At 50.9% G+C, this 13,351-nt stretch overlaps 1 protein-coding gene across 1 annotated transcript; it reads left to right on the top strand.

Annotated features, from left to right (window-relative positions):
- Nucleotides 1-935: 935 nt before the first annotated feature.
- Nucleotides 936-12,692, top strand: LOC124233336 (feline leukemia virus subgroup C receptor-related protein 2-like; the record flags this gene model as incomplete). The annotated part of the gene is made up of 7 exons (XM_046650480.1): nt 936-1,003; nt 2,251-2,354; nt 5,284-5,394; nt 6,402-6,507; nt 6,658-6,769; nt 7,347-7,402; nt 11,009-12,692. Coding segments are annotated over 7 exons (635 nt in total), but the record flags the coding sequence as incomplete, so codon positions are not given.
- Between the last annotated feature and the right edge of the window lie 659 nt (nt 12,693-13,351).

The following is a 13,351-nucleotide window of genomic DNA, read 5'->3' as shown; positions in this document are numbered from 1 at the left end:
ATAGAACGAGCCCAGGTTCGGGGGAGCAGAGCAGAAACGTCCTTCGTTGATGAATGGATGAGGAGGCAGAGCTCCCGCTCTAAAACACCTTCTCTCCAAGGGAGGGTGAGCAGGGTTCTTACGGGATGTGAAGGGGAAGGGGGGCATTTGGGGCATGCACAGATCTTCCCTTCTTGCACCCAGCACCTTTTACACACATTTCCTTTTGTGCCTGGCACCCGCTTGCCATCTTGGACCTTTCTGGTTGGGCTGGTTGTGCAGTGTGGCCCCCTGGCATTGTTCTGCCTTGGTTCCTGTGAGCAAGCACAACTTCAAAACAAAGCACTAGATGTGGAAAATGTTTTAGGGACTTCTCTGGGTGACGCATTTGTTGAATGAGTCGATGAATTAGGAGAGTCCACTAAATGCTCTTTAGGGTCCTTTCTGGTTTCAAATATAAGAATTTGTGTGACATTGAATCTGAGAAGAAAGTTGAAAGACGGATGGAGAAAGAGGTGAGAAGCCACCTGTGGAGGGAGTGGTGTCAGGGGTCAGAGGTCTGGAGCAGTCTGGAGAGGGGAAAGGTCATCAGGAGGAAGTGGAAGGTGCCAGTAGTTGCACTGACTCCATAGGCCTAGCCAACACTTAAGAGGAATGTAGACGGTTCTGACTTGGAAGTCATAGTTTCCAGAGCCTGTGTTTCCAGGGCAGAGTTAAAGGGATCAAGGGCAATGGTTGTGGCCAAGGAAAGGTTCAAATGGTTACATTTGGTTGTTTTGGAATATTTCTTTGAGAAACACTGCAGGTAGCCTCATACGCCCTGGCTTTTTCTTCTCTAAGGACACCACTCACTGTGGCAAAGAAGATGAGGACTTCCTTGACTCCTGGGGGGAGAAGTTAGCAATGGCCCCAGTGGAAGGCTGACCCTAATGCTCTGTTTCTCCCTCCCTCCTTAGGTCTGAATGCTGGTGCTTTTTATGCCCTGTCCACTCTGCTGAATCGCATGGTGATCTTGCATTACCCGGTAAGGGAGATCCCTAAGCACGCTGCACTGTGGCTATGAGACTTCTGAGTGTGTCTTGGACAGAGCTGGGGCAGCAGTTAATTCTTGGTTCTCCGTAGTTTGTGGCAGTGTGGTATGGGGGTGTATGCTTATATGATTTGGAGGGAGGTGGCCCTGGGTTTCAACCCCAGCTTTGGTGGTACTAACCTGTGTAACAAGCCAGTTAGCCTCTCTGAGCTCTCATTCTCTTTTCTGTGAAAGAAGTATAATTACTTCCTGATTACTTGTAGGATTAGAAAGTAAATAACATCATGTATGTGTATATATATGTATTCGTATGTATTATATATATGTAAAGCACAGAGCATGGTGCCTGGTGACACATGAGGTAAACAAATAGACATATAGAATCATATGAAATATTTAATTTATAAAATATTAGCAAGGTTTAATTTGAGCTCTTAGTTGATCAACTGATCGCTCTTTCTAAATGTTTCCAGCATCAGTGAGGGCTGGACACTGGGAGTGGGATTCCGAGTGTCCTGGAGTCAGGAATCCTGGGCCCAGCCCTCTTTTGAAAGGACGAGGGTCTCCCACTTTGGGAGGTGGTGGCCACTGTGGCTCAGTGTTCCAGAGTTGGCATTTGACAGGTTTGAGTTCAAATCCTAGCTGTGTACTTAATAAATGCCTCATGACCTTGGGCCGGCAGGTTAATCCCACTGTGCCTCAGTTTCCTCATCTGTAAAATAGGGAATATTGGTTCCTAACCTTATGGTGGGGAATTATGAGAGTTAATGAGATGGTGTAAAGTCCTCAGCATGGTGTCTGCCTTATAATAAGCACTCAAAAATGTGTACCTGTTCTCTTCCTCTTCCTTTGGCACTGATAGCTCAAAACTTAAGGATGGAATGTTTGGATATACATATTTCAGTTTCCCCATCTGTGAAATGGGAATAATGAGAAATCAAAGGGTTGCTGTCAGGATTAAATTTTTTAAAAAATCTACCCAAAAGTGGTTCCAAGGACAGAATTGGGTCCCCCAGCATCCAGCATCACGCACACACTCTGGGTATGTTATGTTGGGAGGAACAACCATTCTAGGACTCTCTCCCCACTGCAGCTTCCTACAGACCACCTTCCTGGTACTTTCTGAGAACTGGCTCTAATGGAGCCCGAGTTGCCTGCCTTTGCCCCTTGGCCATGGGGACTGTGCCCTGTCCAGTGTCTTGTCCCCTCACTGAGTGCTCATCAGGGCTGTGATTTCTCAGGGGGAAGAAGTGAACGCTGGAAGAATCGGCCTGACCATCATCATTGCAGGAATCCTCGGGACCGTGATCACAGGCATCTGGCTGGATAAGACCAAAACCTACAAGTAAGTCACTTCCTCCTGGACTGTGAACTGGGGACCCATGTTCTGAAGTGACACATTCGTTAGCAATACGGCTTCAAAGGTTTGGGTGTGGCAGCTGGGGGTTTGAGTGGTCAAGCGGGCAGCTGAAATTGATCTTCTCCAAGCCTCAGTTTCCCCATTTATAAAATAAGGGAAACAATAGCCGCCCCGTGGAGATCTTCGGAAGATTGAGGTGGAGGACATGAGGCCAAGCACAGCACCTTGCCCAGTCCCAGCCCCCAAGCAGCTTGTGCAAGGTGCAGAAGAGGGAGAAATACAAATGAATGTGGGAAAATGGCAGCAGTTGGGAAGTTTGCGGAAACCCCAAAGAGCAGAGTGGGGAGGTGGCTCCACTGCCCAGTGCCCATGGCTCCCTCTTGGACCCCATGCGTCAGCCAAGGTGCTCTGTGCTTCCTCCAGTTTGCAGTGTATTATCGTGCAGTTGCTTACACCTCGTTGGTAAATGTTGTGATGTGCTTTGGGCCTGAATGCCCAACACCCACTGAGATTTTAGTGTACGCCAGGCTATCCAGGATGCTTGTTAGAAATACGGATTCCTGGGCCCCACCCTCAGGATGCCAGTTCAGTAGGAGAATCTGCATTTGTAAAAAGCAATCCCAGGGTCTCAATTCAGTAGTCAGCCTTAGAGAAAAGTCTCTGGAGAACAGACGTCCGACATCCTTCTCTTCTTGTAGTGTCCTTCCAGTCCTCTGCATGCAGTGAGTGCTCAATTAATGCTGGCTGGCAGGGTAGCTGCCAGGGTTGTCCTGCGCTGGGGCAGGGCAGTCCTCTGGGCTGCTTTGTCAAGGCCTCCAAAGTTCCCAGTGTCTGGAGGCGACAGACAGTAGCAGACCTGTTCTCTCCACACAAACCCGCTTCTGTGAGGCTGTGGTCAGACCAGGTCTCAATCTGGCCACCCTAGTCAAAGGCCCATTGAGGCCATCCCTGGGGATGTGGCAGCTTGGCTGAATATGACGAGGAGCCCGGGTTGGCTTAATTACTGCTGGTGGAGCTTGGCTGCCGTCTCGTCTCTGCCATCTGTCAATTGCTTGCTCACGGCCAGACACCAGAGCCCTGAGGCCTGGCCACCCCCAAGCCAGGGAACAGCAGGGTCCCTTTTTCCAGGGCTTGCCCTGTGGCAGGAGAAGGGAGGGATTGGAATGTCAGCTGGGCTGGGACGTGGGCAGCCAGATGATTCAGACGAACTGGAGAATACAATGGAAGGGCTGGGGAGGACACCTCAGAACCTAAGCGTCACCAGTTCCTGGTGTCCCCTGATGTCCCACTCCTGCAGGCAGCAGTACTACGCAGGCAGAGAAAGGAGGTGAGAGCTCTGTGATCTGGTTATTTCGGTGACATTTCTCCCCTCCCTAAGGCTCCCAGATTTGTTCTGTTTGGTTTGGAGGCTGGAAATTGGGTCGTCCGATCCCTTGATGTCAGGCTGAGACTATAGATAGTTCTTCTAGAAAGATGGGTCAGTGGTTTAAACTGAAGCTATGATTAAACAAACATGCAAAGATGAGCTTGTGGGGTCAGCGAGAGAGCCTGGTGTCCATGAAGGTGCATTCTGCAGGGTGGGGGATGGGGAAACTCCTCTACCCTCAGCAGCTCTGAGCACTGGGTGGGAGGGGCCTCCTTCAGAGGCTTTGGCCTTAAGCTCTTCCAAAGATGCCACCACACAGTGTATTAGTATTCCTGGGTGCTGTGGCGGAAAGAGTGCAGGGTTCAAATCCCAGTCCTGCATTTACTCAACAGGTGTCTTTGGACAAACAACTTAACTGGCTGAGCCTCAGTTTCCTCATTTGTAAAAGTAGGGATAGTCATGCATTTCTTGCCCGGGTTTTGTGAGGGTTGAGTGAAATAATAAATGCCTGTGAAGTGCTTCGCAGAATTCCTGGCACCTGATAAATGCGGTATCAGTAGGACATAGCCTCAGTCCGCATTGCTGGCGCCCCAGCTGTGTTTCTGGCTCCAGGGGAAAGCAGTGAAGGCAGTCAGCTTTCCATGTCGGAGTCCTGATGTGCGAGGCAGGAGGGCGGAGGGCTGTGCAGAGCCGGGCCCTGCAGTGAGTGGGGCAGGGAGAGGAATGCAGGTCCCGCGGCAGAGTCAGGGCCCAGCAGAGTCCTGAGTGCACAGCACGGGAGGAGACACGTGTGGAGGGCACAATCAGGGTGAGGCTGAAACCGAAACCAGCACGTTGCTGTTGGTCCTTCCCAGGGGACAGACACAGGGAGATGTCACAGGGAGTGGGCAGAGCCTTCTCGCTTTGGCTTTGGAGTCAAGCACTAGTTCAGGGCTGGAGAATGTCCTCTCTCAGTCCTGCTGTCTGGAGTGGAGTGGTTCAGACTCAGCAGGAAAAGCTGTGCTGCTACTGTGCACGTGGCAACAGGAAGAACTCAGAGAAGACAGAGAGAACCTAATGACACTGCCCAGCATTGTCATGGGGTCATGGGGACAGCAGGCAAGCAGAATCAGATGGCTTCTGGGGTAGTTCTGCATGCCACTGCCACCTGACCAGAGCTCGTGTTGGTCCTGTTTAGTTTTTTGGTGCAGGATGAGGCAAGGAAAGGCTGTTCCCTTACTGCTGTGGGTAGACATGACGAGTCAAGGTGCTGCTAGATGTCGTTGAGAGGGTTCTGCAGGAGGACACACGTGCAGCAGACAGCTTCATGCTCCCTGGTCTCACCTTTTCTAGCACTGACCACAGTGTACTTCAGGAATTATTTGTGTGATCATTGGTTTAGTGTCCACCGACCTCTTGGACAGAAAGTTCTATGAGAGCAGATGTCCCAGCACACAGCAGACGGCTTGACACACAGCAGGTGCTCAACAGATACTTGTAGAATGAATGAATGAATGATCCTGTTAAAGTCAGAAGTGTATGACTCAACCTCTTTGCCTCTGCTTGTAGGGAGACAATCCGAGTTGTTTATTTCATGACTCTGGTGGGCATGGTGGTGTACACGTTCACCTTGAACCTGGGACACCTGTGGGTAGTGTTCATCACCGCTGGCACAATGGGGTAAGTTTCACCTCTAAGCTGTTTACCTGGAAAGCACCATCTCATGGCTCCTAGAGCTGGTGACATCCTAGGAAGCAATATTGATCCCTTTGCTGCCTTCTCACTCACCTCTGGGGATGGAGATATGGTGCCCAAAAGTCTTGTTTACTTGCAGCACTTCAAAAGGCCACCTCGGGCTCCCAGGCCCATCCCTGCTGTGGCATGGAGTGTGTCCTTCACAGACCTCTGGGAGGCTAGGACATATTCAGAGGCTTTTTCAGCTCTGCCTGGGACAACATGGGGTCACAGAAAGTACACAGAGCTGAGAGTCAGAAAGTCTGGTCCTGGTCTCATCTCTGCTGCTGACTATCTATTAGAGCACGGGCCCATCACTTAACCACTCTGGGCCTCCGTTTCCTCATCTGTAAATGAAGATGAGTGGCCTGCCTGAAGAGGGGCCTGCTCAGCTTTACCTCCCAATCATCTTTGTGTAGGCAGTTCATGAGTACGTGTGTGTGTGTGTGAGAGAGATTCAGAGAGAGAGAGACAGACAGACACTGAGTCCTTCTTAGCCGGCAGCTCTGTGGAGGGAAATAATGAGGACTCTGAGTTCCTCCTTCCAGGTCGCAGAGGGTCATGGAGAAGCTGTTCAATATCCAGGAACTTCCCATTCCCAGCATAGGGCCTGTGTACCCAGGACACAGAATTTCTTAGCTGAGGTCTGAACACTCCAGGCATCCCCAGCCCTTCTGTAAATGCTGACTCTGTCTGTCATTGATGGCTGGACAGAGAAGAAGCAGGGGACCCCTAGAGGCCCCCTGAGCACAAAGCCTCCATATGAACTTCCTCCTGGCCTGCAGCGGTCTCTCTTACTTGGTATGGCCACCTAGGGGATGGCCTGATCTGTTCAAGGCATGTCTTGATGGGAAGAAACAAACAGGAAAAGGAGTTCTAAGGGAGGAGGCAGGCTGCCCATCCTGCTTTGCCTGGACATTCTCCATCACCTTGTTCTGTGGTCTGGCCTTCAGCTTCTTTATGACTGGCTATCTCCCTCTGGGATTTGAGTTTGCTGTGGAGCTGACATACCCAGAATCAGAATGCATGTCGTCTGGCCTCCTTAATGTGTCTGCCCAGGTAAGGTTCTTATTTGGTAGTGGCCCCAAAGCAGTGGCTCTTGGTTTCCTGCCTGGCTTGGCTGATGTAGGCATTGCATTGTGGGAGCTGAGTTCCTCCACGGGCTAGTTGGCTGGGCCCTTATTTCCACTCTTTTTTGTGCCTTTCCAGGTATTCGGGATCATGTTGACCATTGCCCAGGACCAGATTATCGGGAAGTATGGGGCCATGCCTGCAAACATCTTTCTGTGTGTGTTCCTCACCCTTGGAGTAGTCCTCACTGGTGAGTCAGGGCCTCAGGACAAGATGGCACTCAGGCTGCCTATGGGCTTACGCTGTTGGCAATTTGGGACCCCAGTGTCTTGACTGATCACACAGATTGGGGGTACACATGCAGGAGGTTAGGGTCCTTGTTAGGGAATCTGTTTGGGAGGCAGTAGCATGTATTGATGGAATGACTATGGGCTTTGGCGCCAAAAGACCCTCATTTGAATCCCAGACCATGACACTGATCTCCATAGCTATCTGACCTTGGCCAAGTGAACCAAGTTCTGGGAGTCTCCCTTCCCTCTTCTGTAAAATGGCGATTGTTGTGAGGATTAGAGCAATGTGTGCCAACTCCTTGGCAAATACAGGTGATCTATGAAGGTCAGTGTCATCATTGGCTTCTGCCTGTCAGGGACAGCAGGCTTTATCAAGGTGGCTGATGGGACCCCCAGCTCTCTGGAATATGTGAAGTAGGTCTGGGATACCTGTGATCATAGGGAAAATGAGGGCTCCCCCTTGGATGAAGTTGACCATTGGTTGGCTTGATAACTGTGTTTCTCTGTTGCTCTTCCTTCTCGACCCCTCGACCTCAGCATTCATTAAGGCAGATCTCCGGAGGCAGAAAGCAAACAAGGAAACTCCTGACAATGTGAGTATGTGGGAGCTTGCTGGGCAGAGTTCTGAGTTCTTGGCTTTGCTGAGGATGTGGCTGCATCGGTGGGGGCCGGTGGAGCTCCCAGAATGGACTGGTTTTATGGCGGCTGTGAGACCATCTCAACTCTCACAAACATGGCGCCCAGAGTTTGCTCAGTGGGTGTTTCAGCACTGCATTTCTGCTGCGCTTTCCCGGGCTCTTTTCCCACTTCCTGCCCTTGTCCTGGCCTCCCTGCTCTGTCCCCAGAGGACATCACTATTGTCACAGTCTGCTGAGTAGTGTCCACCCCTCATCCTGAGATAAGCCCTGAGGCCCTGGCTCCACTGCTTTCAGCCTGGGGCCCGTGGCTGGAGAGGAGAGGTGGCAGCCAGGCTTGACCATTCTGTCAGGGTGGTGGTGGCCCCAAGGCAGTGGCTCTGGTGGCAGATGACAGCTGCTTAGGCAGTGGGATGGGGATGGAGGGACTGGAGCCAATGGACTGCCAGTAGGGCTTTAAAAGGACACAGTTCAGGAAGCAGGAGCTGATGGCAGTGGAAGGGGAGAGGACCAGGAGTATGATCTAGAACAGAGAAGTGTTTCCCATCTGCTCAAATTTGCTGGGAACTGTTTCAACCAAAATGTTAGGTATCAAATCTGATCCAGGATGAAAGGAATATCAAATCTGAGAAGGAGTAAAAGTGAGATATTTCTTAAAAAACAAAGAAAACACTGAAACCTGTTACAGAAATAATACACATTCTTTGTAGAAAAACAAAAAGATACAGAAAAGTGTACAATATTTAAAAATCACCTGTAATAGCATCATCTAGAGATGAGTTGTTATTTTTTTGCATTTACTTATCCATGTCTATATCCACATATACATGTATTTTTTTAAAACAAAAATGGAATCTTCCTGTATCTGCTTTTTCACTTGTTGTGAACATTTTATCAGGTCATTAGTCTTTTATAACATACTTTTAATGACTGCACAGTGTTTTAATGACTGCGCATGGATAAACCATGATTTGTCTTACAGTTTTCTTGCCTGTGGACATTAGATTGTTTCCAACTGCTGTTATAAATAATATTGTGATTAATGTCCTGGAAGCCGAATCCTTGTGCATGTTCTTAAGCACAGTATTTCCTTGAGAAATGGATCAGTGGTCAAGCACATTTTTAGGACTTTGAAATGTATTGCTAATCTGTCCTCTAGAAAGCTACCATCAGCATTACCCATTCACATTGCTGTAGCGGTGAATGAGTGCCAACACTGAGTATTTATCATTTTGAAAAGTCTTTGCCAATTTTCTTAGGGAAAAAATGGATCTGAAAGAGGTACGTTTAGCATTTTAAGGATATGTGTTGGCAGTCAGATGATGACCTTAGTTCTCTACTATCTGTCTTCTGATCTCATGCTCCAGAGCTGGCAGGCAGCGGCAGGTAGCCTGTGGGAGGAGGAGCCTAGGGCAGGAAACTCAGTGGGGAGACAGGGAAAGCCTTGGAGCAGAAATGCTATTCTCTAGATGGGGAGGGGCCCGGCATTAGCACTGTGGAGACGGCTCTCCCTGTGCCGTGGACAAGGAAACCTTGTGATCTGGGACACTTTGGTGGCTATATAGTGAGCCTGGGAAAAGGTGCCTGTACTAAACCAGGATGGATTTCTCGTGAAAAGGTTTCAATGTGGAATGTGACATATTGTGTCAAGTGATATGGCATTCTTCTATGTTTACTTTATAATCTGTGTTTACGTTGGCAGATATAGTCAGACAAGAAGAATGTAAAGGTCACCTACAATCCTTGCACCCAGAGATAACCCAGTAACATTTCTATGCGTATGCTTGTGCACATGTGGTTTTCTGCTCTGCTTGATTACTTAATATAGCTTACAACCTTTGCACACCATGACATTTTACAGCCTCATATCCATATACATGTATCTCCATTTCGTCTTGTTGAATGTTCAGGTTGTTCCAATATTTCACTATTCTTGCAGCCAGATCCTTGTGCACGTGGACCGCGTGGTTAATCAAGGTTGGAGGTGTTGGCTCAGTCACCTTCTGTGTGGAGTACTGGAAAGAGCACTGAGTAGGAGGAGATGCTGGTGTCCCTGGATAACTCACTACGCGTCTCTGTCCCTCACTTGCATCTGGGCCAGCTTAGTGTTAGGGGGAGATCAGAGTCCTGCTGGGCTGACACCCAGGGAAGCCAGGGCTGTCACAGAGCACCCCTCCTCTGGAGCCCATCATTACACACCCCGTGGTGGTGAGTGTAAGCGAGACCTGCGCCCCAGCACACGAATTCATTATCAGAGCCAGGGGAAGACACAGCCCACAGCAGATCTGGACAGAGCTGCTCTTTGTAATCAGTGAGGTGTATAGTTTTGGTAAAAAGAGGCAGAACTTCTGGGAGGGGTGTAACAACTGACCTCGACTATGAAAATCTTCGGTTTCCATTTTTCCTCCAGTCGGTAGTTCTCAGCCACAGTGGCAGGGGCTGTGCTTCTGACCCCACTAACCTGGGCTTCTGGTTGTGATTTCAAGCTGCTGGCTCTGGCGGAGGCAGGCGTGTGTGTGTGCGCGTGTGTGCCAGAGAAAGCCTGCCTGATCCACTTAAGTAGGCTGCTAGTTGCCTAACGAAGGCTTCTCATGGCCGAGGCGGACCTGGTGGCAGGTTACCAAGACTGAGAAGGCGAAGGATGGATTACCCAGCTGTTGCCACTGCCGTGGACTGGCCAGGCGACACTCCCTGGGGCAGAAGCACCGTGTGTCACATCGGTCCTGCACTGCAGCTTGGCCCTGCACACTCTCCCCAGCCGAGTGCCGTTGACCGTGCAGTCCTGTGCCTGGGCCCAAGGCCTTCGAGCAAACTAGACGAACCCTTGAGCTAAGAAGCAAAGTGCTCCTTAAACCAGCAGACAAGTGCCCAAGGTGGCGTTGTGCACCCAGGGGCCCCACGGGATGACTTCCAGACCAAATTTAATTCTAAGCCCACCTAACAAGTGTGACCCAGAAGACTCTCCTAGTCCTGTGCCCCCCTCCCTGAGAAAGCCAGAGCCAACTACCAGCTCCTTTTCTCTGTGCACAAATTATAGACACCTGTTTCCATCCACTGAGCTTATATATGCGGCCGGCATCCTGCCTTTCTAAAGTCTCTGTCGCATCCATTGCATGCATGTTATAACAGTGCTCCTCATCCTGGGGGGTGCCTCCAGATGGGGTAGTCGGGACTTCTGAGGGAGTCGCGGGCCGGGTACTTTGGCCAGCTACTTGAGGCTCAATCCCGGTGAGTTGCAGGCTGTCAGCATGGGGAGGGAGAGAGAGTGCACAGTGGCGCTCGAAGTGGGATGGTGGGCAGAGGTGGCATCACAGAAAGCTGGCCTTTTTTGGTTTTCCTTTGATGGCATTGTGATGGGGCATGTGTGTGTATGTGTGTGAAGCACACTTGTGGCAGGGGCTGGAGGCTGTTTTCTCATTCCCTTTGCTCACTGTTGGGGATGTGGAGTGGCCTCTGACTCTTGTGTTTCCCATTGATACAGCGTCACTGACAGGCGTTGCTCCAGGTGGGGTGGAGTCCTGTGTCTCTTTACCCAAAGGGCTGCCTGCTTGTTTTGCCTTGTAGAAGCTCCAAGAGGAGGAAGAGGAGGAGGAGAGCCATACCAGCAAAGCCCCCTCGGCCCTCTCTGAGGAGCATTTCTGAGAGAGGAAGGTGGCGGCGACTCAGGGAACACGAACATCCCCCACTTCTGTCAGCACAGCTCACTGCCAGCACAGACGTCTTCACTGGAGCAGCTTTTGGAGGGAAGCAGCTGGAATGCTTGTGGCCTGGATGGCAGGGCCTGTGCCTCCTGGAGCCCATGCAAGAGCTCGTGTGGTCTAGTCGGGGAAAATGGCACCCTTCACCAAATGCAGGTTCGACCCCGCCCCTCCCCCTTTGGGTCAGGGGAGCTGGTGTCGGGAGAGGCTGGTGCAGGACCTGGGGGCCGGCCCTGGCCTGGGGTTTGCCTTCCCTCTTCCTCTCCTCCCTTATGGAGAAGGCCTGCAAAACGATCACGGGAGGAGAGCTCATTCAGGATGTTAACTTGTTCTTGTGTCTTAAGACCCCTCGAAGCCCAGTTCTCGGGAGCGGCCGCTCTCTGGATGAGGGTTGTCCATGGTGCCTCACTGACTGCTGAGTTCTCTGGGAGAGACAGCGCCATCAGAACCACCTTCATCGGAGCAAACCCATCGGCACTCTGGGCCTCGATTCTCTGGGCCTGACCTTGGGGTCTGTCTCCAAACCCTCTTTCCTGAGAGCTATCAAACCAACATCAATAAACTTGAGAAAAGCTTTGTTGTGACCACGAAGGAGAAAGCGATTTGGCCAAGTTTACCGCCCAGGTGTGCGAGGCTGCTGGGCACCTTCTGAGCGTCTGTGAAGGCCCAGATTTGGGAACTCTGGTACTTGATTTGGGAACGGGAAGGTTCTTTCTAAAGAGAAGTCCTTGCCCAGGCACTTCTGTGTGTGTCAGTCACCTCTGACGCCTTCATCTGGACGTTGGCTTGAGAAACTCGGTCATTGGCCTAAGTGCTTGTTTTCTCTGGAGGGAGGGAAATCCCAGCCGACTTCCTGTAACCTTGCTGAAAAGTAATCTTGATTCATTCCAGCCTGAAAACGCAACACTGCTTCTGAGATGAGAAAAAAGGGCAGAAGGAAGGAGGCCATTGATGTGGGAATTCTCTGCCTGAATTAAGCGTATCCCACCTCTCGTGGGGACAGTATCTGGACCCACCCCCTCGAGCAACACTCTTTATCAGATGTTCTCAATTTAAAGGGATTCCCTTTGAACCATCTCAAGCTGACCTCCTCTTTTGCCTAGCCTGCTGTCTGGCTCTACTCATGAGCTTGGGTTGCCTTTCCTGAAAGTAAGACATTTTGCATTTCTCCTGTGCATTGAGCAGCTGTGATCTTGACCACCATGCTGATCTGCTGTGGCCACGGCCCTGGCTGCAGCATGTCGGGGCAGCCTGCGCTGGCTGCAGTGCTGGGCTGCTTAGGCCACTGCCCGAGGGGAGCCTGGGGTGTGTGTACAGACTCTCTGTCGTAATAAAAGTTCACTTCTGGTGGGAGGAGTGAGTTAGGAGTGGAAGGGAGCTGGAGAGAAGGTGGACCTTACTTTGCGATAAGGAGAAAGGTCTTTCCTCTTCAGCCCCTTAAAATGTGGTAACCAAATGTTTACTGAATCTATTGCTTTATTTTAAAAACAGTTTGTATTTTCTGTTTGTAATACCAGATGTTTTAGGGCGATAAAAGATTCTTCACATGGCCTGCTTTGTTGTTTGGGGGGGCAGAGATGGCGTTTGGCAGTCCCCAGAGGACTCTCGCACATTTCTGAGGACGAGGGTATGGGAAAGGGCTGCAGGGCTGAGGGCTGAGGGCTGGAGGAGCAGCTCCTTGGCCTTCCACAGAAGTGGCCCTGTTTACATCCATGTTACCATCCTGGAAACCTGGGTTATCTTTTACACACAAGGCTGTAAAGGTTACTGTCCACCTCCAGGGGGTGCTGCGCCTCAGCGCCCATCACGTGACCCTGACCGCGTTCCATGCTGTGCACACATCAAGACAGTTCCCCGAGCGTGGCTGCCGAGAGGGCCCACTGTCGTTTGTGCCTCTGCTTCAGAGGGTGGCCGAGGTGTTTGTTCTACAGTCACCCCAGCCTGGCACCAGTCTGCTCTGGCCGGAGTCCGCAGTCTCAGCGCCTGCAGCTCCGTCACCATTTTTCTCCCGAACTGTCCTACTTACTGCCACTCTCCCTCCCAGTCGCGTTCACCTTATGGCTGTTACTTGGATATGCTGCTGCCATCGGTTTTTTGTACATTTCTTCCCTAGAGAGGTGCACTGTGCCTGGGGCGTTCTGGCACCAGCTCTGTTAGCAGTTCTTAGCTGGAGAGAGACAACAGTACGATTCTCCTTAAAATCATCTGG

The sequence above is a fragment of the Equus quagga genome, unplaced genomic scaffold (assembly GCF_021613505.1).
Source record: "Equus quagga isolate Etosha38 unplaced genomic scaffold, UCLA_HA_Equagga_1.0 197155_RagTag, whole genome shotgun sequence".
Classification (NCBI taxonomy): Eukaryota; Metazoa; Chordata; class Mammalia; order Perissodactyla; family Equidae; genus Equus; species Equus quagga.
The sequence above is the reverse complement of the archived record's forward strand: the minus strand, read 5'-3'. Positions and strand labels throughout refer to the sequence as shown.